Raw genomic sequence first — 27,461 nt, 5'->3', positions numbered from 1 at the left:
GGGACCGGCAGTGCTGGGCGGGCCGGGGGTGCTCGGCCAGGGGCCCGGGGGCCGGGCCGGGGGCCGGGGGGTGCTGAGCCGGGGGCCGGGCCGGGGACCGGCAGTGCTGGGCGGGCCAGGGGTGCTCAGCCGGGGGCCGGGCCGGGGACCGGCAGTGCTGGGCGGGCCGGAGGTGCTCGGCCGGGGGCCAGGCCCGGGGCCGGCACCCCAGGGCCGGAGCCGACCCAGGCTGGAGACGCCGGGGGAGCCAGACTGGGCCACGCCTCCTCCCCCCACACCCCCCTTACCTGCTTCAGGCTTCCCGCGAATCAAATGTTTGCGGGAAGCAGGGGAGGGGGCGGAGTTGGGGCGGGGACTTTGGGGAAGGGGCGGAGTTGGGGCGGGGGCGTGGGCGAGGCTGGGGCCGGGGCCCCGTGGAGTGTCCTCCTTTTGGAGGCTCAAAATATGGTAACCCTATTTTATACCTACTGGTATACCATGTGCACTCAGGTAATTTCATTAACATACGTTAGTTGGAGGTATCAGGGTTTGTTCCATAAGCTTGTGCTCAGTATTAATAGAAAGTAAGCTCAGGGATCTTCCTAATTTAATGGATATGTTGTTATCTTAGGCATTAATAGGCAAATAGATTTACCAACGAGCTGATCAGCTGTATAATTAAATACATTGAGAAGCCATAACTGAACATGAAAGGGGAAAGAGAAATCTGCTCTCTGCAGGAAATACATTATGCAGCATTTACAGTATTTATTGTAAATAAACAATCTGATATGTTGGGCTGGTTTACTAAAAAACAAAGGCTACAAATAAATTATTTGTAAACAAGAATAATACAAGCATCAGAATAATTATTGCAAAATAAATGTGTGTGACCAGGGAGTCCATTTTCGATAACTTAATAAAAGTAAGAGAAGCATCAGATTACAAATATCCTCTACAATTCTTGTTGCTACTTGTGAGTTGTAGAAAGACACTTGGCTTTTACAGCAAAGTTTGTTGTCCTTTACCCAAGTGTAAATCTGGAGTAAATATATTGGTTTCACAGGTTAGCTGAGCCTTCCTTGCTGAGATTTCCCATTGGGGGGTGTTAGGATATTAGTCAGCATTCCTGAGGGCATTCCCATGTGGGGTTTGTCTTGTCATGACCATTGCTGAAACTTATAAGGGTGCTCTCTCACATGGTCAAAGGCTTTAACTCCTTAATCATCACACAGGATCTGAAACTTTTTATATTTATTGACTTAAGTGCACAGAGGGAAAGTGCAAGTTACAAAGCAAAGTTAGTTTTGTAAAACTAACTTTTTTTTTTAAATGGAACAAACAAGACACATGCCAAACTTTACTATTGCCCTTTCCCTCCATTGGTGCTGAAAGCTATAAAAGCAACAGAACCACTGTACTCCCACTGCAGGGGGCGGGGGGGGGGGCGCAGAGAGGCTGAGTAAGAAGATCCACACACACTGCATGCTGCAGAGCCTCTCTCTGCAGCAGCTTGCAGGGGTGTGTTGTGAGAAGAGCATGGAAATAGCCAGTGGACTCAACCTCTGTGTAGATCCACAGGCTTCACCCTCCCTCCCCCCAGTTCTGTAAGAGAAGTGCAGAGACCCCAGCTCTTAGTACACTTTGTAGGCTAGAAGTGGGGCTGCACGTTCTGTGCACGCCAAACTCCCAGGGAGATAGAGAGGATTCATGCCCCAAGCCCAATCCACCCTAGATCCCCTGCACAAAACTCTGTCACTAGGATGATCAAATTTGGCCTTGAGAAGGAGAGAGAAGCAATCACAAGTACCAAATGTACTTACTTGTAGTTATAAACAAATGCTGGTAATACAATTGCTCACTCAAACTTTGCATTTCCTTCAAAGGGTGAGAAGGAAATATATTATGAATATGTATCATTTACTCTTCTATTACCTGCAACAAATATCACAGGAAAAGGAGACCAAATCCATCAAAGCAAATAGAAAACTGTCTGAAGTGGAATTAGTATATGCAAAATACATCATGGTGAATTCAAATGAATAATACTTAAACTTGACTTGCTAATGGCTGCATTTCATTCCATCAGACCTAAATTTTATTTATTTTATTTTAGATAGATAGATAGATAGATAGATAGATCTTATTCCTTTTATTGGTTCTTTATATGAACTCAGGACAATTCTGTTTTTCACTTTACTCAGATATGGACAAATTTGGTGATTTATAAAATCTGCCCGCAAGCTGTTGCAAATTTTAATATATTCAAACCTGATTTAGACATATTTTCAGTTTAATTGACATTTTCTTATTTGAAACACAAAAATGTCCATTGAGGGGAAAAATCACATTTTTCACAGGATCATGGCAATATCAGTAACAGCAGACCATAAATCACCAAACACGATTTCTAGATTAAAGAACTTTCCCCATTGAATGAGGAATTTGTGTATCAAACAGAACAGAGAGTTTGATGGAGAAGACATATTTTTTCTCTCAACATAATTATTTCACTTTACAAAAATTAGTCCAATTGTAACAGGATTATCACATTCTGAAGGCAGCAAAGTTTCTGTTGACCTGTTTAATAAATTAATCAAATGTAACCATTAATTTTCAAGCTAATTAATGAAACAAAAAAATTAATAATGGCAACTTCTCCAGACAGGAGAAAAGACAGAATCCACAAAATCTCACTTTAATGCAGTGAAAGAAACTTTTCTACTATAAATCTTGAATGGAAATAAGACATTCCATACATTTATACTCCTGCAGCCACAGCTTGTCTTGTTCATACAAAGAGAATGAGAGAGGATCTGCAGCTGGGAAAAGAAAAACAGAGGGGCAGAGGAGGTGTGAAGTGCTGGCAACCTTAATGATAAAAAAAAAGAACTAAAAATATATTGACTTTTGTTGAGGTGAATGTCAATAATTATTGACCCAATAGGTATATTTCAGATGAGAAGCTCAGAGATAATACATCAGTAAATATTTTGTTTCAGGTCAGTGTGTAGTTGTTTTCATCAATAGACAGGTCTATTTATTTATTTATTTGTATTTGGCCGGGAGCTGTTTATGAAATATATTGCAGTCACATTTTTCAAAATGTTTTTAAATTATCCCAGTCATTTAAGTGTATCATTAAGCACTTAGCCACCTATGTATGAGATCTTCAAAAGCAACAATTTCTTCTGTACAAGAAAACCAGTTATTCAATGTAGAAGGAAGCAGATTCTGCCATTAATTATTTTGCCTAGTAAAACAATTGCATACCACTGCAAATTCATATTTAAGTATTTTTGTGACGCTGGTGGGACTCTGTAGGTTGGGTGCTCAGATGTTGCCATCCAGAGACAACATGAAAACTCTCTCAGCAGGGGCTGGCTGTCATGGGTATATTCCCACTGCAATTGTCTAGCAACCACAGAACATATCCAAGGATGCAAAGTTCTTTACAAACATAAGTTAATCATGGTAATTCTAACTGATAACACCCCATGTTATAGATAATGAAACTGAAGCACATATGGGGTAAGTAACACACAGCAACTCAGAGAAATGAGTGGGAATAGATCCTATGATTCCTGAATCCCAGTCCTGTTTTAATCATTAGAACACACCCCTGTATGGAGGTAATCTCCCCTTGTATCAAATTCATTTTGTTTATCACATATTTTAAGGGCGTAACATATTTTTTTATTTCTTCTAATAAACCATTTGAACCAGGATCGGTATTACTTTGGTTATCCTGTTTTGTGTAGTCCTGTAGAATTTTTATCAAGCGTGGCCTGTGAGGTTTCTTTCCTTCAGCTTTCTGGTTAATCTAGATAATTTTGGATCCAATTTCGCTGCCATCAGTCATTTTTACATCCTGACTAGTGAATTAGTGTACCTGGTGTGTTACAATATTTTACTGAAATATCCACTCAGTTTTCACTGGAGATGGAACTCTGGTCTCAAGCTATGTACATTCCATATCTGTGGAACCTTGGCTAAATTTTCATTTGCCCTTTCATTAATAATTATGGTACTTGTCTGGTCAAGATAACACAAAATCATTCAACTGGGGGAGTCTATAGAAACCTGAAGATCACAAAGAGCTATTATTGCTTTTAAATCTATATGCAATGTGATATGTCAAAATGCGCAAAAGGATAAACTAAAATTAAGACGGCTACAGAGATGAAGTCTAAACATCATTAATCTAATGTAAAACAGTTGTATGGCAGCAATCAGAGAACTGAAGCACTAAGCAGAGGAAGGTCAGCAAATTGGTAATTTTTTAGAAGGGGAAAAGCTGCTCACAGCTTTTGAAGAGTTTAGGAGTCCTAAAAATATACTAGGGGCCCCAACAGTTACTATCAGCTACCAACATTTCAAACATTTAAGATTTTACTTGTCAAACAACTTCTGTTCATTACTGCATAGGCACCAATGAGGTGCACTGAATTATTGTCTTAGAGCATTGCTGGAAATGATTCAAGTAATAAAAAAAAATGGTGAGTTTCCAATTACAAAACACCCCTAAGCACTCCTACTGCTGCTAAAGTGGCATGCTCTTGTCATTTTCTGCCCATATGTCATTCTGAAAAAAGTGGCTGATTTTCCTAGTTTTGAGGACTGTTGTGAAAATATTGCATAAAACACACTATCACCTACTTATAGAAAAGCACAGGTTAAAAAGAGATTACACAAAAAATAGTTTAATTTAGAATGGGACATATCAATCACTTTGGATTCATTTTATGTTCAAGACTCACTGGGACATAAAGGAAAACGAACCCGCAGCGGAATACATGCAGCTCCTTTAGAAAGGATCAAGTATACTGCTAAGTAGTTGCAGCACTGAGTGAAATCCTAACGTGCCTTATCTTATGTTTCAGGAGCTAGATGTTTCAGATTCAGCCACTTTATTGGTACTAAATTCAGCAAACACTAAACTTAAGGGAGGCACTGCCATCAATAGTCATTGGGACTTGGCCTTTGAAGGAAAGGGGAATTATGGAAAATTTAGTCCCCAAAAAGATGGGGCTGATGGGAGGTGAAGGCTCAGATGGGTCACATGACAAGGTTAAGTAATTAGCCCAAATTCATATTACTAGTCACTCACAGAGACGGGAACACAACACAAAAGTGCTGATTTCCATTTCCCTGATCTACTCACTAAAAGATACATTTCATCCTATTTTAAGGAACTTCCCTCTTATTTGTATTACAGTAGCTGTATCTTTGATCAGGGCTCCACTTTACTAGGCATTGTACAAACAAATAATAAATAGATGGTCCCTGCCCCCAAAAGCTTACAATGAAAATATAAAGTGAGATAACAGATGGCTGCAACAAACAAATATGGGTGGTGGGAGAGAGCACAAATCAACGAGACAACCCCTAAATGGGATATGTAGTGCTTACTGAATTATTTTCTCTTGTTAAGCAGATAGTCTGTACACTTTTTCTGTCATACTACAGTAGATCGTCACATTGCAATTACATTGCATTTCTGCAATAATTTCAGTAACAGCAATACCACATGGGTCAATTTATGATCCCTTTTTGTTCTGTTCTATTCTACAACGCATTCTAAGGTCAGGGAAACAGCTAATCTGTATGTCATTGCCTCAGGCTGCTGTTTTGTTTTGTTGCCCCCCCCCCTTTCCCTTCTGACACTGTCTTTAACATATTTAAGACACTTAATGGAACTAATCATGTCAAAGTTGTGGCAAATCAGTCAGACTAACTACAAATGAGGTAAAATATTGCTTTAGATAGACCAATTTTCCTTGGTATTAAGAGTGATCTTAACCTTGAAGAGCTTGGTGTAAATATTTACCCTTGAACAGAGTGGTTCCATTTGCCCACCAGCTTCACTATTTTAAAAACAAAAAAAAAAGATCACCAAGAGAAATAATGCCATATTTTTACTCAAATTAGATTTCAAAGAAGGGGAGAAATGGAGGAACAATTAATGTCAAACTGCTTCTCACATTACCGACCCATCTGGTTTCAATTTTTTCCTTCTGGCAACATCTCATCAGGAGGCTTGAATGATGCCATCATTGCAAAGAGAAGTTGCTGGTAACTAGTATGAACTTTCAAAAGATTAGACAAGATTAAAGAATTTTCCCTCCTAACAACATTGGCAGCACTGACTATTATGCAACAAGTTTCAGTAGACTGTTCTCCAAGGTTCAGTTATGACCTAACAATGAAGTGGTGGTAATCAAATTGTCTTAGTAAACCCTTTCTTCACTTATTTTTCTTGGCTACCTTGCAAAGGGGTCCACTGATTATCTTTAATTGCCTTTTTTGGTCTTCAAAGGAAAAAGAAAATCCAAAAGAGCCTTCCCAAGTTTTCTTACAGCATGAAAAACTGGAAATGTGTCAAGAACTAAGCTCCAAGAAAATTCTGAATATAGCACCAAGTATTATTTATTACTTGTAGAGTGCCATGAACAAAATATAGGAACTTAAAAAGATTTGTTCTTTACTTTCCCTGTGAGCTGGAGGATGAATTCTGATGTAATTGTAGCCACTCCATAGTTAAGGTTGTAACTGAGTTTTGTGAGCTTGATTTGTGCCCCATCCCCTCCACAGCACACCAACTCATTCAGCCCCTCGGAGTTTTCCTTACACAAAGACAGCATCTTTTCTCACTTTCAAGTTACTGATGTAAACCAAATATTTCTTGCCCATATTTTCAAACACATGCACTTCCTGTCATAACAATCCACATAACCCCCATGTTCCCTAAGCTTTCTTCCACTATTAACCGACACAGCAGAAAAATATGATAAAGTATTCCTGTAAAATTAAGAAATTGCTAGTTATATAGGGCTAGATTCCCTGGTGCAGCAAAACTGCACTGAGAGGGACAGGGCAGGATGGAAGATGGAGAATACTGGTCAAAATTGTCAATTATTTCCCATGATCCCAAAGTCTCTGTCTGCCTGAGTTACACCAGTGCAACTCAGCTCATAGTCCCAGAATGTCTGACCTGAGCAACACAAAAAGAAATGGCCAGGCCAACCCTGCTATCACTCCTGCTCACCCAGCCACATAACAAGCAAAGAGGTCCACATGATACACAGAGATGGGAGCAGTAAACAGGGTTGGAAGGCAAATTAAGTAGAAAAATGCCTGCAAAGCTCCTCAAATTACCGTAAGGACAGAATGGATGCCAGACCCCAGCCAGTGCCACAGTGGGTACTGAGTGCTGGTCATAATGCAAGTGTAACACACACGCTGATATAGACAGAATTCATAAGATGAGGAAAGGTGGTTGGTGCTAAATTGCACCAGGCCCTTATGGTCAGTCAGTATTCCCCAAGACACTGAGGATGAGCAAAGAATACTGGCAGGCTAACCAACCATCCTCTTCTCCTGGGACTTGATGCATAATTGATTCAATCAGCAGACAGATGGCAATCAAACTGCTTTTGGTCAGATGTGAACTCCACACTCCTACCTCTGGTTTAGATTAATTATAGCAGCTATATTTGTTACTGAGGTGATAACATTTGTCTCTGTCATCCTTACAAAGAAGAATGAGCCCACATCCCAAACCTGCGTGTATGGACATGCAACCACAGCATAATCCATTGGACAATAAGCACACTGTTTGGTTGGACTCTGAGTGCAAACCATGCAATTCTCCTGCCATGGCAAAACAGGCCCGTTCTGGGACAACTCATGCCCCAATGCATTCTCTAACCATTCACTCTGACACAGCCCAGGTTGTTGTCTCATACATTTGTGTGAAGACAATCTAGGATTTTGTATTGATTTAATCTGGTCATTCACTCTAAACAGGATTTGGCCCTGATTTTGCAGATGTTCCAGGGGATTTGCCTCATAGTTGCAGCAGTTTTTGACTATCCAGAAGGTGGGAGGGAAACATTCATCTTAGTTGCTGGTGTCTAATCAGCAGGTGCCTCATCTTGGAGTGGTGGTTTAGTAGGGACCAGGAGGCATTGGCCTTGACCCATTGTATTTGCACAGTAAGGAGACAGCTTTCCTGTCTGTCACAGATTGAGGAACCCCTCACCTGTATCTTAATCATTGCACAAGGAAAGGGTAGTAGGGATCTCAGCTGAGGAGGTAGATTATAGAACAGTTCATACATGGAGGTGAAGCCATGGGGCCTTCAAGGCCATTGTCTGCAATCCCAGTTCTGTTATAATAGGAATAGGATTATGGTTACTAAAGCACATCTGTTTGTTGTCATTAACATGTTAATAATGTTGCATCCAGTCACTTTAACTTATACAGAGTGTCTGTGTCTCATTCCTTGTTGTTAGTCATTTCAGGAGGTTGCTTTGAAATTAGCCCAAGTAATACATTACTTGCAGAGTCGTTACAAAATATTTAGAAGAGGGCCACATGTACAGAGAAAATGGGGTAGAAAAAAAGATCTCTTTCTTTCATAAAAAGTTCCCTTGTATTTCCTCTATGTCATGGAGGTATAGCTTTTGCAGCATACTCAATTTAGAACTCTAGTTGGCATTTCTCAGCATTTTACAACAATAGAAGTTTATTGTATTAACCACTCTCCAATTCAAATCATCTGTCTAGAACATGAAAAGGGATTCAGTTCCTGAATAAATTATACTCCCCAAACTTACTGCTCTTTCCCGACTGAAATGGACATATCTATATATTACTCTTCCCTTGTTTTCTCAGTTTGATTCTGTATGTTAAAGGTGTATTATTCTGAGAACATTATTCTGGGCACATGATGTGTGTATGACTGTAGATCCAGCCTGGGAAAATCTATTTTGGTTAATAAGATGCGGGCTATAACAATTCAAAACAAAGACTTCTGTGCTTATTTGCATGACAATACCCAGCGTGGTTTTCCTGTTCACTAGCACAGACCTGGTGTCAAAGCTTTAGGGAAAAGAGCAAACATTCTGAGATTATGTTTGCACCAAAAAGTTTTCTTTTCTCTCTCTTTCTCTAACACTTTGCTTTGCAGGTGAGAACTGTGGAGTTACACCCACTTTTTGCTTCCAGATTTTTTTGTAATGTATTTTGTACCACCCATTCATCTACATGCTGGTTATTTATATAGCACCAGTCACCATATATTATCTAGATGTGGCTATCTCATGTAAGTTCCAATCTTTTTCCTTTTAGAGTCACTGGGAGTGTCAAGCTGCCTGAAGTGGCTCAGGAGCGTAAGTACCAACCCCAGGACATATTGTTAAGAAGCAGGACACAAACCCCAAACTGGTTGTGAGTTCTATATTAGATTTCACCAACCAAGTATCCAGTAGGAACTTCTCAAGCACTGCAACAGCCTTAACATGGAGTCACAGAGAGTCCCCTTGGCACTCCTGTCTTTCTTGCCACCCAGACAAGCTTGCCTTTGTGATAGATAGTCCCTCAATATTCAGGTTACTCCTAGTCCCAAAGGACCAGTCACTTACCCAAGGTCAATTGCACCTTAGACCCTACACACCAAAGACAATGCTTGTGGCCAATCCTATAATAAATTAACTAAGAAAAAGAAAAGAGAGTTATTTACAAGGTTAAATCAAGTAAACTTACAGACACAAATGAGTGGTCGCCCCATCTCAAAAAAGATACATTGGAATTGGAAAAGGTTCAGAAAAGGGCAACAAAAATGATTAGGGGTATGGAACGGCTTCCGTATGAGGAGAGATTAATAAGACTGGGACTTTTCAGCTTGGAAAAGAGACGGATAAGGGGAGATATGATTGAGGTCTATAAAATCATGACTGGTGTAGAGAAAGTAGATAAGGAAGTGTTGTGTACTACTCCTCATAACATAAGAACTAGGGGTCACCAAATGAAATTAATAGGCAGCAGGTTTAAAACAAATAAAATGAAGTATTTCTTCACACAATGCACAGTCAACCTGTGGAACTCCTTGCCAGAGGATGTTGTGATGGCCAAGATCATAACAGGGTTCAAAGAAGAACTAGATAAATTCATGGAGGATAGGTCCATCAATGGCTATTAGCCAGGATGGGCAGGAATGGTGTCCCTAACCTCTGTTTGCCAGAAGCTGGGAATGAGCGACAGGGGATGGATCACTTGATGATTACCTGTTCTGTTCATTCCCTCTGGGGCACCTGGCACTGGCCTCTGTCGGAAGACAGGATATTGGGCAAAATGGATCTTTGGGGCCATTCTTATGTTCTTATGAGTTACGGTCTTAGGTTCCAAAAGGTAATAGAAGCTGCTGTAATATGCAAGCTCTATAGTCCCCTAGAGATAACCCAGACTAAGCAGCTGGGGATCCCTTGCTGATGCTTAGAAATTTTGCCATCTCAAACTCCAAGCAGCATAGAGATCCAGTTTCTTCCTGTCAGGGATTTTTATTCCCTTTCCCCATAGTTCAAATTGATGGGACAAGACCACACATACATCTTCTTTTGTTCTTTGATATTTCATAATGGCTCATTTGCTTTCAGTGGGCCTTCTTGGTGGACGGGACCTAACACCTTCTGTAGAAAGACAGCATTTTACATCTGATGACCTGTTTGATGACTTACACAATTACAAAGTTTTACAGTGCCAACACCCAATATAAACTTATAACATGGGGTACAGATGTTATAAGTGAGATTACTACATGAAGCATCCTACAAGCATTTCATAAAGTCTAAACACTAAACACATTCTTATAAACCTAACATCTATTTTAACAATGCTAACACACAGGTGAGCCAGACTGGTTTCCAGCTATGGATTGGTCAGTGTTCAGTTGAGGCCTAAGGGCTTTGGCATGAGCTGGCACCTGATCTGCCAGCATCACAGGGAGTATTACCAATGAGTTGGGGAAGGATCAAGGATCATCTTACTTCAACAATCCCATCATGATTATGTATCAGAAGTTACAGATTAAAATTTAAGTGGCAATAAAATGTTAAGCACAAGAAAATGTCTCACCCAAAAGGCAATATATTAATTAAAACATACTTAGCACACTGGATAGCCTCTCTTCTCCTTCCCACTCTGTTGGTATTCAATAACAGAACAGGTATGCTAACCATTTCATCACATGGTCTGTCTGGACACTTCGATTTCTAGCATTCTTCTGAAAAGTTCTGAGCTATTTTGAATTAAATGATAGATTGAAATATACCAAATTGTCACGCCTAAATGATTTCAGAGCAGCCCAATCTTATTTTAATATAAAAATAAGAAAATTTCTAATCTGAGATTACCTTGGGAGCCAACATGAAGCAGATTAGCACCCAAATTACCACCTTTTCAGCTGTTTAATTGTGATTATTAAAGAACCTTGGTCTAATGGATGTAACATTACCCATTACCACTGTGACATGACGTCATACAACACTGCAGTGTTGTCAATTTAGAAAAGCCTGTAAATGTTTTACTTTTCCAGACTCTGAAATATGATTCCTGTGCTAGCTGACAGTTCTCTTCAGAACTGCCAACATTTAACTTGGTTTTAGTGTGATAGAAACCAAGGTTTAAAATAAAAATCCGACATCTTTTGCATACTGTTCATTAACTAACCGTCATTAGGCTAACATGGAACAGCATTTTTTAGCATCATTAAACTGCTTTATATTTCCATCCATCACAAACAGAACTGCCTTTCGCCTTATCGTTCTCTGTAAAACACAAGGAAGTGCTGAAAGAAATATTATTTAAATAATATAGGCAGCATTTATTTTATACCATATAATTCATACTTCATTAAATGCACAAACTAAACAGGAAATGATCAACAAAGATCTTATGCTAACAACTGAATAAACCTGCAATAATATAACAGGCATTTTGATACAATTTATGCCACTTCATCCTCAGTTTGCAAAACTCTGCCATATTTTTTTGTGTGCACTACAAGAAATTTGCACATTACTTTTCTATAATGTGTATAGTGAAAATCATTTACCCAAAGGTCAACACTTGGAGTTTTGGAATACTTTGAAAAGTTTATAAAATTGTAAAAGCCAGTATCACACATGACACTTGCATTCTTGTCAGTAGTCTCAATGGAGACCACAGAAAGAATGGGCTTGTACACTGATCTAGGCTCTTGCCCTTACCGAAAAAGACAGACTGTGAGCGAAGTTCACAGTGTACTTGTTAAATGGATAGAGTGTTGACCCCTATCTGAAGCAGTAAATTCATTTTACAAAATCAAGTGAATTTGAATGCAGGAGGAAAGAACTTCATAACTATTTTATAAGCTTTATAGAAATTAGATTGACAAGAATTTATACTACTGAAAAATATTTCCTTGTGGAAAAAAGTAATGGTTAGATGTTGCATATGAAATAAACAGTTAAACAGCTATAAAATCTAAAAGTAGATTATTTCCCTGGGGATGAATTTTTAGTTTCCAATTTTAAATTAAATGTCTCCTTGACGTTCTTATTGTGTTTTTAAAATTGGCAAAAATCTTCCTAGAACAGGGTTTGAATTAAATATTTTTAAAGCCCATGAAGATACGTGAAATAAATCTATTTCATGAGCTAAATGAAAGGGCACGGATTTCATATGTAAACAGTGCCATCTTCTGGTAGTCCAGATGCAAAGCTAGCATAAAAATCCCTCCTAATTCATTTGCATAAATATCATTTTGAAATAGTCAGGGTCTTTGTAAAGAAATTAGCCAATCATTGTTCCATATTAATAATTACTAAATTTTTCAAAATTATATGAAGTAAGGACTTGATCTGCTCCATTCAAGTCAGTGGGTGTTTTTCCATTGACTTTGATGGGGCTGTAGCAAGCCTCAAATCAATTTCTTCTTCCAAGAAAGAAGCAGTTATCTGAATAAGTACAGTTGACAAAACACATGCAGTACTACTTACATTATTCAAAATGAAAAGTAAATCTTTAAAAAAAAATAACTACAGGTTTATACATTTTGATTTTTAATTAAAAAACTCCACTAAAAAGAAATTGACTTAAATGTCCAGATGATTTTTTTCCAATTTGCATGGCTGAGCATTCAGGTTTTTGGGGATCTTTGTCAAGAAAAAAACTGAACTTCAAATAATCATGTCTGATTCCTCTCATCAGAGTTATTGGGAGAGGAAGAAAGAAGTCTAGGGTGTCCTAATAACTCTCAACAATTACTTGACGTTCCCTTTTTTCCCCTACGATTTTACAGTACCTGTCTGAAGCATATAATTAATCTTTGGATATGTAAAACTGTAGGTGAAAGAGCACTGGATTAAATTAGTTAGAATACTAACCCATGGTTTACATTATTAAAGATGGCTTTAGCCAACCAAAACAGAAAGAATTGTTTAAACTATTTTGATTGTTGATATTAAGTGCCAGTATTTATCCTGTAAATCCAATACTACAGAGATACAAAACTACAAAGGGAACCTTTTAAAAACAAACTACATCAACAAGAAAGAAACTGAATTGAGCCAAACTGTATCAGTAATATAAGACATGTCAAGAAGTTCAGAATTTCACAAAAACAATAATTTCCTTAGAACTTAATTCAAGAGTAAAATGTTCTATCAATTATTTATGTAACCTGTGATGGCTGAGTACAGGACCCTCACTTGTAACACAGAAATGCCCAGACATTGGTGGACTGTCACACTTTCTGTGCTTTCCTCTAGCCAAAAGTGATTTAATACTGATGCCACCTATTTCCTGAGAAACAATACATTTACTAAAAAGAAAGCCAATTTCATGCATTTTTCACATTTTATTTTTATTGCACACTGACAACTCCTGACCTATTTTAAGTACAGTATTTTCATAACACGCAGCAGCACTTCAATGCACAATAGCTAAATCTTCTATGCTTAGGGTGACCATATGTCCTGTTTCGGCTGGGCCTGGGATAGTCCCTTTTCAGCTCTGTTCTGGCCGTTCCTATTTTTTCACTAAAACTGGGCATTTGTCCCTGATTTGTGCAGAGAGCGCTGCCTTCAGAGACGTCCCCCCAGGCAGCAGCCCCCGCTCTCCAGCTGCAAGGCTGAACAGAGAGCGGCAGCTGCTGCCTGGGGGTCAGTTCTGAAGGCAGTGCTGCCCATTAGCAGCTTGATGGGAGAAATTTGCTGCTGGAGGCAGCACTGCTTTCAAACCCGTCCCCGGGGCAGCAGCCCCCGCTCTCCAGCCGGACACTGCAGGTAGGTCTTATGTCTGGGTAAAACTGGGACAGCTGTTCACTGCTTGCACCACAGGATAGTGAGGGGTTTACTTAAAGGATTGTGCCTCAGAGATGTATAAACCCTTCCCAAGCAGCCTGGTGTTCTGGTAAAATGAGTGTGCTGCACACATTAGAATGGTGCACTCCTTTCTGAGGCCTTGGCTACACTTGCGAGTTACAGCGCTGTAAAGCCTCACCCAGCGCTGTAACTCACTCCCCGTCCACACTGGCAGGGCACGTACAACGCTGTATCTCCCTGGGTACACCACTGCAGGTACTCCACCTCTCCGAGAAGCGTAAGAGATACAGTGGAGTGGCTACGACTCACGGGTGTGAGTGTAAACGCTTGCAGCGCTGTACTAATCACCTTGTCAAGTGGCCAATCCTCTCCATTGTTGTGACCAGCTGCAGGAATGCGGAAGTGCCGGTTTCAAAGCTCATACCACAGAGAAAAAGCAAACAGTTTGCTGTTTGCTTTGAGTGAGTGAATGAATGAGCAGTGGGCCGGGAGTTCGGAACTTGCAAAATAGAGTGCTGAAACGCTCCAAAAAGCACTCTCTCTCCCCGCACACTCCCTGTCACACTCCACCCACCCCACCCCACCCATTTTGAAAAGCACGTTGTAGCCACATGAATGCTGGGATAGCTGCCCATAATGAACTGCTCCCAACACAGCTGCAAATGTTGCAAGTGTGGCCACGCCACTGCGCTGGCAGCTGGCAGTATGGACAGACTGCAACGCTTTTCCCTACTCAGCTGTACGAAGATAGGTTTACCTCACAGCGCTGTACAGCTGCAAGTGTAGCCAAGGCCTTAGTTCAGTGACTGCAGTCACTGGTCTCTGAGCAGGATGCACCAAGAGTACGGTGACAAAGTGGAGAGTTGTGGCTGCTGCCAGAGGCGGGGTCAGGTCTGAAGGTAATGATGCCTGCTGGCAGCAGCAGCAGAGAAATTTGCTGCTGGCAGGCATCGCTGCTTTCAGAGCTGACCCCCTGGCCAGAAGCCCCACTTGGCTGCAAAGCAGAGCAGAGAACTAAGGGTGACCTGGTATTCCCAGCCTTACTTCTGAGAATTTTGCCATGCCAGGAGGAACTGTCTCAGTCCAGTGAAGGAGACAAGCTGGTATCTGTGATGTGGTGTATAAACTCCAGTCAGAGCAAGGAGGGATTAAAGGTGTAACCTGCGGACAGAACATCTTCAACACCTGCCATAAATGTTGAGCTTGGAAGATATTTAGAGACTATGGTGGTGGGCAGCACTGTAAAATCTTAAGGAGACTTCAAGAGGGGAACAAGAAATAAAAGGAAGAATAGCAAGTTTTAGACTGCTGGCTGCCTCAATAGAGGGAGGATCTCTCTCTTCTAGGCCTGGAAAGAATTGGATCTAAAAGCCATGAGAACTACAGGGAAAGAAGCAGCAATAAGGCTATCCTGGCAAGGAGAAGACTTGCTTTTCCAGATGGATGTACAAAGCCTGAGGGCTGCAGTTGGCCAGTAAGATGCAAGGGTTTTCTTTTCCTAGGGAAGAGACGTTTCATTGTACAGACCATTTATCCTTGGAACCAGATCCATCTTTTCAGCTCCTGCTGAAACCTTTTGGGTTGACACTGAGCTACCATGCATTATCTAAACCAAATTAGAAAAAAAAAAAAAAAAGGTACGTTAGCCACCAAGGCTAATACTAATGAACTTTTGTTGGAATTTCAAACATAAGAACAGATACACACACCTAATTACTGGCTATAAAGAAAAGCAGCTGATCAGGAAGAAAGGATAAGTACATCGGGAGCTGGAGCAAACTCTGATGTGATGCTGAACCTGTAGACATGGAACAACAACCACAAAGATTTCCAGAACATTTAGAAAACGGTAAATCCTGTTCTACTAATGCCAAAGACCTTTTATGAATTATTTCGCAAAAGTGGTGATAGATATGGTGCATGGAGACCTTTTTTCCTTCTCCCTAGAGTTGGCAACTGCCCACGGGACATAATTGTAATATTATACTATTTCCAACAGAAAGAAGTAATTATGAGAAAAGCCAAGGAGAATAAAGGATATCTTATGACCTCCCGTGGATCAGCAGTTAAACTAATCTTTGAGACAAATCAAGAAAATACAATTTAGAGCTGTATGGGATTATGATAACAGAAGGTCTAAATCAGTTAGTAAATACACCAAAATGGTCATATAAATAATAGAGTCTCAAGGCAATTGTATTGAGACAACATGAGAGGGATTTCTTCATCACCAAAATACACTTAGTTGCCATGGGAGTCATTGGGGATGTAAAGGAGCTAAGTTTGTATGACATGACATCTTATCCCACACTTCTGAATTTGCTTTTGCTATAGGGGGATTAAAGAATCCAAGGGGATTCAGACAGCTTTAGTGATTGAAGGCAATTTACTGATTGTTGGTTTTAGGCATATAATTTGTTCCAGTTGGACCCAATGTTTTCCCGTGTTAAAGTGTACCCAATCAACTAGAGCAGAAATATGGAAAGCTTGATAACAGAATTGTCATTTCTCCTAGTCCAACTGGTCAATACAGTGCATTTGCTTTTTCCCTTTATTCCTAAACTATACAGCCTGAGAATCCAATATAAATATGTGGAAAGCCAGCTGGAGGGAACAGAGGCCAGGGACTATAATAGAGGAGAACATGATGATGCCGGAGAGCTAGAGGAAGAAAGAAAAACACTGGGCCAATTTGTAGGAGACAGGTTCTAACCCAACTGTATCCATCTAGATATTACTGCACACATAAATTTACAGTCAGGCACACTTTGATATGAAGCTGGCATCAGCAGATTAAAGCATTGTTGCTGTTACCTTTTGTTTCAGTAGCCAAACTGGCAGACCTGACAGGCACCAGCAATCAGGTGAATCAGCAGTGGAGAAAGCATGCACTATGGAGACATTCCATCCAAACTGCCACAATAGTGGGTGTGACGGGTCCTGTCCCCCCCGGAACTGGGATACCACTGAGCCCTCTGACCAACCAGCCGGGGCTCCCTCTCACACTGTGCTGCTGTGACAAGCTGCAGACCCGCTCCCAGTCCTACACTTCCACCAGCACTCACACAGGTAGGGACACACCCAGCTGCAGTTACATGCTGGATCTCTGATCAGCTACTGCATGTGAACCAACAATAGAGAGGCTACAGCCAAAATAACCACCAGCTTCCCAGCCTAGGACACCAAAGTTGTACCATCCTGCCCGGGTCCAAATCCCAACCAGTATGAATTTATTATCCAGTTCGCCTCCCCCTCAATGTGGAGAGAAATATGCAACAGCCTTTGCCCTTTGAGCTACGATTCCCATGCACTTCACTCCAAACTCACTGGTTTAGATTAAAACTTAAAATAAATTTATTAACTACAAAAGACAGATTTTAAGTGACAGCAAACAGAACAAAGCAGATTACCTACCAAATAAACAAAAACACAAACTACACCTAAGATACTAGAAAGATAGGATATGAATTAGCAAATTCTCACCCTGGCTGATTATACAAGCAGGCTGCAGATTCTTAAGGGACAAGCTGCAGTGGCTTTACAGCTTGGAATCCCCAGGTCTGTCACACACAGACTAGAAATTCTTTTAGCCTGGGTTCAGCACTTCCCCCAGTTCAGTCTTTGTTTCTCAGGTGTTTCCAGGAGTCTTCTTGTGTGGAGAGTGAAGAACAACAGAAAATGTCACTCCCTGCCTTATATAGCTTTAGCATATAGCAGCAACCCTTTATTTCAAAACTTGGTTCCGAGACTGGTTTGTGAACATCCCAAGATGGAGTCCAGTCCAGAGACATGTGGGCTGGTCACATGCCCTTGCAGTGTATAGCAGCCATTGCTTACAGGCTGGCCAAAACACCCACAGGAAGGTTAAGCTATTCCACAGTCCATTGTCTTTGCTGATGGGCCATCAGCCCTGTCTGGCTTCTTCATTGTTGTACTTGAAAGGCTGACTGTGGGTGTTTTCCAGAGTAAGGCCATTTGAAATACAGATTCCCTAGTCAATATTCATAATTTCAGATACAAAAATGATACATGCACACAAATAGGATAATCATATCCAGCAAATCATAACTTTTCCAATGACACCTCACATGACCTGTCTTGTACAAAATGCATCATAATTATGTCATAGTAATATCATAACAATATTACTGTGAGGAATATGGGGTGCAGTGTCACAGTGGGCTCCTTCTGATTCAAGCAACCCAGCAAAAGCTCCAGCATTGGTGCTCATTCACTTTCCTTTTAGCCATCCATACATTCAGAACCACTCCTAGTAGGACTCTCAGGGTGTGTTTACACTACCCGCCGGATCGGCGGGCAGCGATCGATCCAGCGGGGATTGATTTATCGCGTCTAGTCTAGACGCGATAAATCGACCCCTGAGCCCTCTCCTGTCAACTCCTGTATTCCAGCGCCGCGAGAGGGGCAGGCAGAGTGGACGGGGGAGCGGCAGCAGTCGACTCACCGTGGTGAAGACACCACAGTAAGTCGATCTAAGTAAGTCAACTTCAGCTACGTTATTCACGTAGCTGAAGTTGCATAACTTAGATCGATTCCCCCACTTCCCCCCCAGTGTAGACCAGGGCTCAGATAGAGGTCTCAGCAGGAAGCTAGAAAAGTCCCCTGGCTCTCATGCAGCAGGTGATTCAATATCTGAGACTTACTATGATAGAAGTATGGTATACTGGAGAGTGTATATGTAACACTCAGAAGTTAGTGAATTATTATTTAACTGCTTTGTTGTCCATATTTTGAAATGCATGGTTAAACTGCAAAATTATTTGCAATTTTAAAAGCCCTTTTTACACTGAAATTTTGTAAACTGAATATAGATTAAGAATGTAAACATTCCTTTGTATGCTCTAAAACAAACACACATCTCTCTTAAAGACCTAGCAAGTCTCACTTGGGCTTCACTTTAAGGCAAATTCTTTATTCAGATAAGACTAGTCGGCAGTCTCTCAAACTAAGTGATTTGAGGGAGGGAGGGATAAGCAGCACAGTGCAAACTCCCTTCACTGGTGGTTCTGATGACATATATATTGGGAGAAATATCTGTTTGACTTGTGCGTGTCTCTAATGAAAGTATGTATGTACAGAACACACCATTTCCTAGAGGCTCTCTAACTGTGCCAGTAGGTGCTGATTCTGTTACAATCATATTTATTCAGGTCATCTTTTTCGGACCTTTTTTTTCCCATACGGGGAATGGAACTGGATTTCAACAGGATTGGAAACATGTTCCTTAATTTTCCTGTCCTTTTAACCGCTGTACTTTTACTTCTCATGTATAGAAACAAATGCTGAGTCTTGCAGATAAAAAAGGAGATGACCTGGATGTATTCTGGCTATACTGAAAATAGAGATGTAAAATGTTAACCGAACGACTCTCCCCGCTCCAGAGTATTAAAACACTTCAACCTCGTGTAAATCGCAAATAGGGGGAGGGGGAATAAAGACGCCCCAGCGTCCGACCTCCCTCCCCAGCTGATGGCACACGGTTGCAGTCCCACTGCTGGGCCCTGGTGCGGGTGGCGTTGCAACACGCCAGACTCTACTTTATCAACCATTTCAAATCTCTCCCCATGGAGCAGTGGCCCCAGCCCTGGGGATCACACATTTGGCGGCAGCTCCCTCTCCCCCAGCTGATGCAGCGGCAGCCCCTCTTCCCACCTTCCTTGCAGCTAACGTTTGCTTTTAGAAACATGGGGGTTCCCCAGGATGGGGACCCCCTCTTTGCAGTCACTCGCAGCCCTCCCCCCCGTGCACGCGCGGGGACTCCTAGCCAGTGCAGCGTCCCAGCGTGTTTGCAATTTCAAACTTCCCCGCCGCCCTCCGTAGCTCGACGCGACGCTGTCTCGCGCACAGCACGCTGCAGGAGCGGGCACGCGCTGCCGCTTCCCACCCCACCGGTCAGCGAGTTCGGGGGAGCCGCCAGCTGAAATCGTTAGAACGTGCAGCTCCCCAATCCCCGCCAGGCAACGCTGACAACTTGGGCTGGCCCGCCGCGGCAGAAAAAGTTACTGCGCCTGCGCAAGGAGGGAGGTTCCGGGAGAGACGACGCGTGCTGGAACTGTTATTGTCAGTGGGCAACGCGCATGCGTCAGCGGGACCGCTAAAGGGACTAGGCTCGGCGAGAGCCTATGAGGCGCTTTTGTGGCTGTGGCGGCGCAGGGGGCGGCGCCTGATTTGAACGGGCCGCCGGCGGGGTCGGGGACTGGGCGGACGCCGCTTGTCCGCGCCATGGCCAAGCAGCTGAGCCGGGAGCAGGGCATCACCCTGCGGGGCAGCGCCGAGATCGTCGCCGAGTTCTTCTGTGAGTGAGTGAGTGAGTGGGTGGGCGGGCGGCTGGGGGCTGCTGCCCCAGTGCACTGGGGGTGATGAACCCCGCCCGAGGGCCCCTGCAGCACACCGGGGTGCGCGCTGCCCCGGGGAGGGAGCTCGGAGCCTGAGGCAGCGCGGTGACCGGACACCGCTCGGGGAGTCCCGGGAGCTGCGTCTCCGCCCAGCTACTCGTGGCTGCGCAGTTTTGTTCCCTTCCATCCCGTTAACACGGGGGAGGGAAGGGGCCGCCGAGTGTGTGGCTGCACGTGGGGGTGCCGGCTGGGAGAGTCCAGTGACCGGGCCACTCTTACCTGCCTTTCAGCTTATGGCATCAACAGCATTTTATATCAGCGTGGGATCTACCCCTCGGAGACCTTCACACGTGTGCAGAAATACGGGCTCACGCTGCTCGTAACTACAGACCCTGAACTGAAAAACTACCTGAACAACGTGGTGGAACAGCTAAAAGGTACAGCAGCTCAAGTGCACTTCGATAGTAGCTCACACGATTTTATGAGCTTTGAACTCCCATGTTTTCCTCACCTAGCATAATTCTTTAGAATCATGACATGTTTTTAGAGTGTGGCTTGCATATGAACTGATGTTTCACGTTGTGACAACACCGGCTATCTGTTTTATTTATATTTACCTATTCTATTTATTTATTTATTTTAGGGAGAACCTTATTCTAGTAAACACGTATACATTCTGTCCAGGCTTCTCTGAAGCAGAGCAGTGTATTCGATCTCTTCACCATTCAAAGCTCAAATGTGAATTTATTAATTGCTAGGAGGTCACATTAGTCTCAACATGTCTGTTCAGAGTGCCCATTTACATAGCCAATTTCTCTACCATATTGCTTTTATATTTCTGGATTAGCTATTAGTATTGGAGAGAATGTACACCTTGGAGCTTGTCACTAACTTAATATAGTCAAACTGAAGACTGCATAGAATACTAACTGATTTTCCATAAACAGTGATATTACTAGTGTAGATAGTAAATGTGGCGTTAATGAAGATTCATTGTACTACATTATCTATATTTTCTAACTTCGGGGAAGTTATTTTTCTCTTGCTTCTTTCAGACTGGTTATGCAAGTGTTTAGTACAGCGGCTGGTGGTGGTAATCTCTAGTATTGAAAGCAGTGATGTTCTTGAAAGGTGGCAGTTTGACATTGAATGTGACAAGACTGCAAAGGATGAGAGGTAATGTAGTCAAAATTACACTGTTCTAAACCCTTCCTGTTGACTACTGCTATTAGTTGATTAGGTGCAAGTATTAAAGGCCCTCTGTTTTGTATTTATAAACTGTGCAGCAAAAAAAATAATAATTTGGGTCTATCTTTTTTATTTTTACAAACCCTCAGGTGTAGAAGGAAAACACACCAGCTCAGGTTATCTTTGACAGCATTTTGTAGCTTTCAATCTACTGGTGTGCTTCATTCTAAATCAAATGGAAAACTTTTTTGATCTCAGATGAATATGTAACTCCCATTTACTTTACAAGGAGCTGCATAGAAAAGGTAAAATTTTCCCTTGGGTTTTTTTTTTTTTTTCCCCTTGCATAAAGCTTTAGTCTACTTCAGCAGCCATTATAAACCTCCATGGTGGTATTTACATGTTTGTTTGTTTGTTTGTTTGTTTGTTTTTCACCACTGTTCTGCATCTTGATTTCTCATATTGAGAAGCAGTTGCTTTGGTAACGATATTACCCCATAAACTCCAGATCACAGGGAAATCAAGACAGAGGTTGGTGTCCTTAAACATTGAGAGGCTTCATGGAAGAACAATGAACTGAAAATTTAAACTGTCATTTTGGTTATATTTTCCAAACCTTGATCATCCATCTTGTATTGTACTATATAATAATTGTGCAATTGAGACTTACATTTCTTGGGTGAGGGACAATATGTCCCTTTATTGTATAGCAAGAACAGTAACCGCATTTAAACAATGGAGAGAGAGCTAGATTTGGAGAAACTTCTCATTATAACAAAAGCTTCATTTCCCCCCCCCCCCCCCCATATTACAACTTCTTATTCTCTTACAGTGTACCAAGAGAGAAATCTCAGAAAGCTATCCAGGAAGAAATTCGATCTGTTATCAGACAAATAACTGCCACAGTAACATTTCTGCCTTTGTTGGAAACATCCTGTGAGTATTCCAAACCTTTGTGTGTCTAATGAAACACTACAAACTTTGTGAAGAAGAAAATACCTTAAACCTGAGCTGAAATTTCAATCAAAATGAGACTACCACCTTTCTAATTATGAGCAGTATACTGCTTATGTAGATTTAAATGACAGTCTACTTCAAAATGAAGGATTTAAGTAAGACACCTGACCTAATGTCTATTCTGCAATCATATAACATTCTATGTGCAAGTTGTCTGCTTTTGCAAAGAAAGTACAGTTAAATGTGAATACTGTAAGTCTAAAACTATATGCTATTCCTGGTTTGAGATCTAACTTCAATTGAGAGGCGTTTATTTAAATGTGCTAATAGTTCTAAACATATGTTTTCTCTTCCTCCCACTGAAGTATTTGTAAAGCTATTCCTGGTTAAGTGACCCTCTTCAAAAAAGAGATGAACCCTGCTACTGAATTAAAATTATTCAGTTCTGAGTTTAGGCATACATATTTGGCAAAAAAAAGTTTGCCTACTATGTATAACAGAAATGTTCTCCAATAAATTACTATAGAATAACTTAATAGCAAATTACTAGTTTATTTGAGCATAGCTGTGAACTAACTTTTTTTTATAAACAGTCATTGCTCAAGTGGTAATTAGGCCCAGATACTGCAAACATACAAGTAACTTTTGCACAAGATGTCCTGGTTATATAATAGAACTACTGAATTGCATAAATGAAGTAAAAACTGAAAGGTAAGCACTTACTTGCAATTGTGTTTTTAGGTAATCTTTTAGGAGGCTAAGCAAGATTGAAAATTGTTAGTCTGAAAATATGTATGTTTCAAACATAAAAAGCTCACTGTTTTTAACTTGGCTATATATGGCGTGTATGCGAGGCTATGTGTAGCATATATGTGAGCTGGGTTTTGTGGGGGCTTTTGGTCAATGGTTTGGAATCAGGTTATGCATTTGAACAATCTTCTGAAAGGTATACATAAATATTGACAACTCTCTTTTGCCTACAGGTGCCTTTGACTTACTCATTTACACAGACAAAGATTTGGCAGTGCCAGAAAAATGGGAAGAGTCAGGACCACAGTTTATTGCCAACTCTGAAGAGGTCCGTCTTCGTTCCTTCACTACCACCATTCACAAAGTAAATAGTATGGTGGCCTACAAAAAGGATTCTTTTCCTTGACGGAATGAATAATGTGGTCAGTGTCCATAAACTGCCTTCTTGTAAAGCTGACACTATGAACTGTAGTTTCATCCTGAACAGTATTTTGTGTGGGTGTTTTTCTGTATCTTTTACTCGAGTTTGGATCAAAATAATAGCCCAAAAAAAAAAAGCAGTTCTCTTGTTCACATCGCACTCAATGCTGCGCTGATTCCTTATTGACCTATTGTCATCACTCTAATGAGACACAAAGGATTTACTTAGGAATATGGCAGTCTTCTTTTATACTGAACAGTATGCCAAATCCATTCTAGAATGGAGCACCAAGAGCAATATCAAACACTTAACCCCTCTAAAACCTGGCTTAGAAAGGCTGCCTAGAGACAATACAGTTACGATTGCCCTGGAATACTCTTTTTAAATGGCAGTTGTTACCTAATCTGCAATACAATCTCATAACAGACTTCTAAAAATAAACTGTTACGCTAAAAAAATGGTTCTGACAAATAGGGGTTGTTCTTGATAGCAATTTAGGTGGATAGAGATGTTAATGAACATGATCCTGGGATTAATCCACTACTGAAGTCTCCTCTATTCCTCCCACCTCTCTGCTCCAGGGCACAAATTATAAAATCAGTCCTTTCGGCTGTGTAATGAAAGGTCTGGATATGAATGAATGAATGATTGATTTGTACTCTGACCTATACAAAGATTTTGGATATCGGTTTACTCTGTAGGTAACGTCTTCTTGTTAATATTTGTCTTATTTTGTATTCATGTTTTATAGAATAAAGCTCAAATCTTTAATGAAAACTTTTTTACATTTGTGCACTATCTGTGAATTACACGTTTCATGCGTCTTAGACAATATCCTTAAGTTTTTGTGCAAGTCAAATACTATTCCCTCAGAAAGGCTTAGCATCACTATCACAGCTTGTGTTACTTGTTTCACCTGGTGTTTGTTTTGTAACTCTGAAGATTGCAGGAGTGAGACTTTATTCTACAGGATTTGTACACAAGATAAGAAAAAATGATTGTTTAATGGTACTTGATGTATAGATTTCCCTGCTCTGTGTAGGTTTTTATATAAAAATATTGAGTGAGAGTCCTTAAAGGCAAAAATAGTACCTGAAACTGCTTCCAACTATTTCAGCTCAACAATATCCCTTTTAAGCAGACTTAGAAAATGACAAAGTTGCATGAACAACTTTTAAGCTGCACACCTTACACCAAAAAAATTTCTGAATAGTTAAGATCCTATGTAACTTTCTTCAACTGTGCATATTACAATCTTAAGAACATTCAAACATACTTTGGGGGATAGAGTGCTAATTTCAAGGCAATAATCTGATCTAATAAGAACTTCAGAGGAAAGCTAAATAGCTCTTCTGATTGAAGAGCATTTCATACTTCCAGTTATTTTGGCAATAAGGCCCTTTTGAAGAAAAGATCTCTTGCTGTTAAAAACTTAGATTTAACTCTTAATTTAAAAAAAAACCAAAACTTTAGCTAAAGAGGTTTCAGTCCAGAAAGTGAAATGAAAAGTGAGTGTAAATGATAAATTTTAGAATGGAAAACCTTATGCAGTCATTCTTAATTACCTGTTTGCAGAAAAAGTAAGCTTTTTTTTTTATAAGCTGTGTATTGCCAAAATACATTATTGGCAGAGTTGGTAGCTCTGCCCATGAAAGTTGCCTGACTTTTATTATAAGATGCTGTCTTTAGTCCAGGGGTTCTCACAACAAATTTTTTGGTGGCCTGTGATGGTACTGAGGGGGTTAACCCTTCTCTCCTAGCAGAGGAAGCCCCACCCCTAAGGCTCTGTTGGGCATGCTGCAACTGGAAGTCAGGTATAAAAGCCTGCAGAGCTGCTGAGTCAGGGCTGGCTGCCAAGGAGGAAGGATGCTTGACAGAAGCTACAGCCCTTGCCTACAAGAGCTGAAAAGCCAGAAACCTGGACCAGAGGCTTGCATCTATCAGAACCCCAGAGAGTGTCTGGTGCTGGGGAACCTGGAGACCATGATGCCATATGGACTACTGCTGCCGGAGAACTGGTAGGAAGTGACCCAGGGAAGGTAAGGGAGTGGTACCTCCCACCGTTATGAGATCAGTGTGTTTTAGTAGGATTCCCCACTGACCCTGTGGTGGACCGCTCTGTCACTGTCAGGGCCTGAGCCCCCTTACTAGGGGCCACCGCCCCCTTGCGACGGTCCCAGTTACCTTACCCCTGTTTTGCCTTCAAAAGGGGGCAGCATGGACTCCGGCCGCTAGGCTGCGCTCTCCCACTCGGGGAGGGGGACTTGGACTCCGGCCATTGGGCTGCACTGCCCTAGGGGCACATTGCATGGACTCCGGCTACTAGGCCACATTATCCCACTTGGGGAGAGGCAGTATACAGACCCTGGCCATTGGGATGCACTGTGCTGACTACCGGGGGGGTGTTAAAAACATGTAGGTGTAGAGAGGCGGGGTTACTACTCGTCCCTAAGCGCACACACCCCTGACTCAAGGCCACATGGCCTCGGAGTGCAGCCACCAACTCTTGGTGGTGGCCACGCTGACAATTTTACCTAAAATAATTAACTTTACGAAAAACAAATAAATATGCGCATATAATGTCCAAATCATTGTAATTTATTTATTTAGGGGTTTTTCAGACTCACTAATAAAAATAATGTACAATGGTCTCTATTCTTTACTGGACCAAACAGAATAGAAACACAAATAAGGTATTTTGCATGTTCTTGTCTTTTTTTTGTTGTTTGTTTCTTTTGCTTTTTTGGTTGCTTTTTTTTTTTTTTTTTTTTAAAGTGCTAGCTAGTAAGTCTGCTGCCGTGAAAAGCCCCGGGCCAAATTAAGCCCTGGATGCGGAGGTATGCAGGGGGACGTGGGTGGTGAGCCTAGGACCAGAGCCAGCTATCGTCTAGATGGAGCCTAAAGCCCCATGGCTGAAGACTGCCCACCCGCCCTCGAGAAAGTGAGGCATTCACCAGCTGCCTGCACCTGCAGCGTTTGTGGTTCTGGAGGGGGACAGGGCCAAACCCCCGCTGGTGGCCCTGGGAGAGGGGCCACTGCTTCTCCCCCACCCACAAGCACAGCCCAGGATGATGTGGCCACAAAAAAAGCCCCTGGTGGCCACATTTGGGAAACACTGCTTTAGTCGCTCATAACTTTCTCAAACTTTAGTGGTTTGAAATGAAATTTTTATATCCTAGCAGGCTGACCTTTTTTAGAAAGTTTATGACAAAACAGTCCAGTTTCTGAGAATGAAATTAGGGGGAAACTTTTGTTTTTACACCATGTTAAAATATAATCTTAATGATTTTGTTGAAACTTTAATGAGCTTGTTCTTTATAGCTGACTTTCAATTTGGCCAAGGTATGAGCTCAAGCTTTTTTTTTTTTTTTTTTTTTTTTTTATTTTATTTCTATGAAAATCTGCTCCCATTTGTCCAAATTATAAGCCCTTGGAAAAATCAGTGGGTTCTATATGCATTGAGCTCCTCTCAGCTCCCTACATGTGACTTGACTGTGCAAGTGCCATCCCTACACAGTATCTGAGTGTGCTCTGGCTACGGGTATGGGGAGCAGGACTTTTCCTGCAATTGCAGCTCCTCGTATTTGCAGGCCAGCAGCCAGTGAGAACAGGGAGATTGTCTCCTTTTCTCTCAGTGCTTGAGTTGAATACAGAGGGGATGAG

General features: G+C 41.4%; 1 protein-coding gene across 1 annotated transcript; it reads left to right on the top strand.

Moving 5' to 3' along the window:
* Positions 1 to 20,214: 20,214 nt before the first annotated feature.
* On the top strand, positions 20,215 to 24,551 carry MAD2L1 (mitotic arrest deficient 2 like 1). The gene is made up of 5 exons (XM_024212729.3): positions 20,215 to 20,442; positions 20,773 to 20,919; positions 21,538 to 21,658; positions 22,503 to 22,606; positions 23,611 to 24,551. Exons 1-5 carry the CDS (start codon positions 20,370 to 20,372, stop codon positions 23,781 to 23,783), a joined length of 618 nt encoding a protein of 205 aa, XP_024068497.1. The 5' UTR covers positions 20,215 to 20,369; the 3' UTR covers positions 23,784 to 24,551.
* Positions 24,552 to 27,461: the final 2,910 nt, after the last annotated feature.

Source organism: Terrapene carolina, unplaced genomic scaffold (genome assembly GCF_002925995.2).
Source record: "Terrapene carolina triunguis isolate 2854851 unplaced genomic scaffold, T_m_triunguis-2.0 Scaffold66, whole genome shotgun sequence".
NCBI lineage: Eukaryota > Metazoa > Chordata > Testudines > Emydidae > Terrapene > Terrapene triunguis.
The sequence above is the reverse complement of the archived record's forward strand: the minus strand, read 5'-3'. Positions and strand labels throughout refer to the sequence as shown.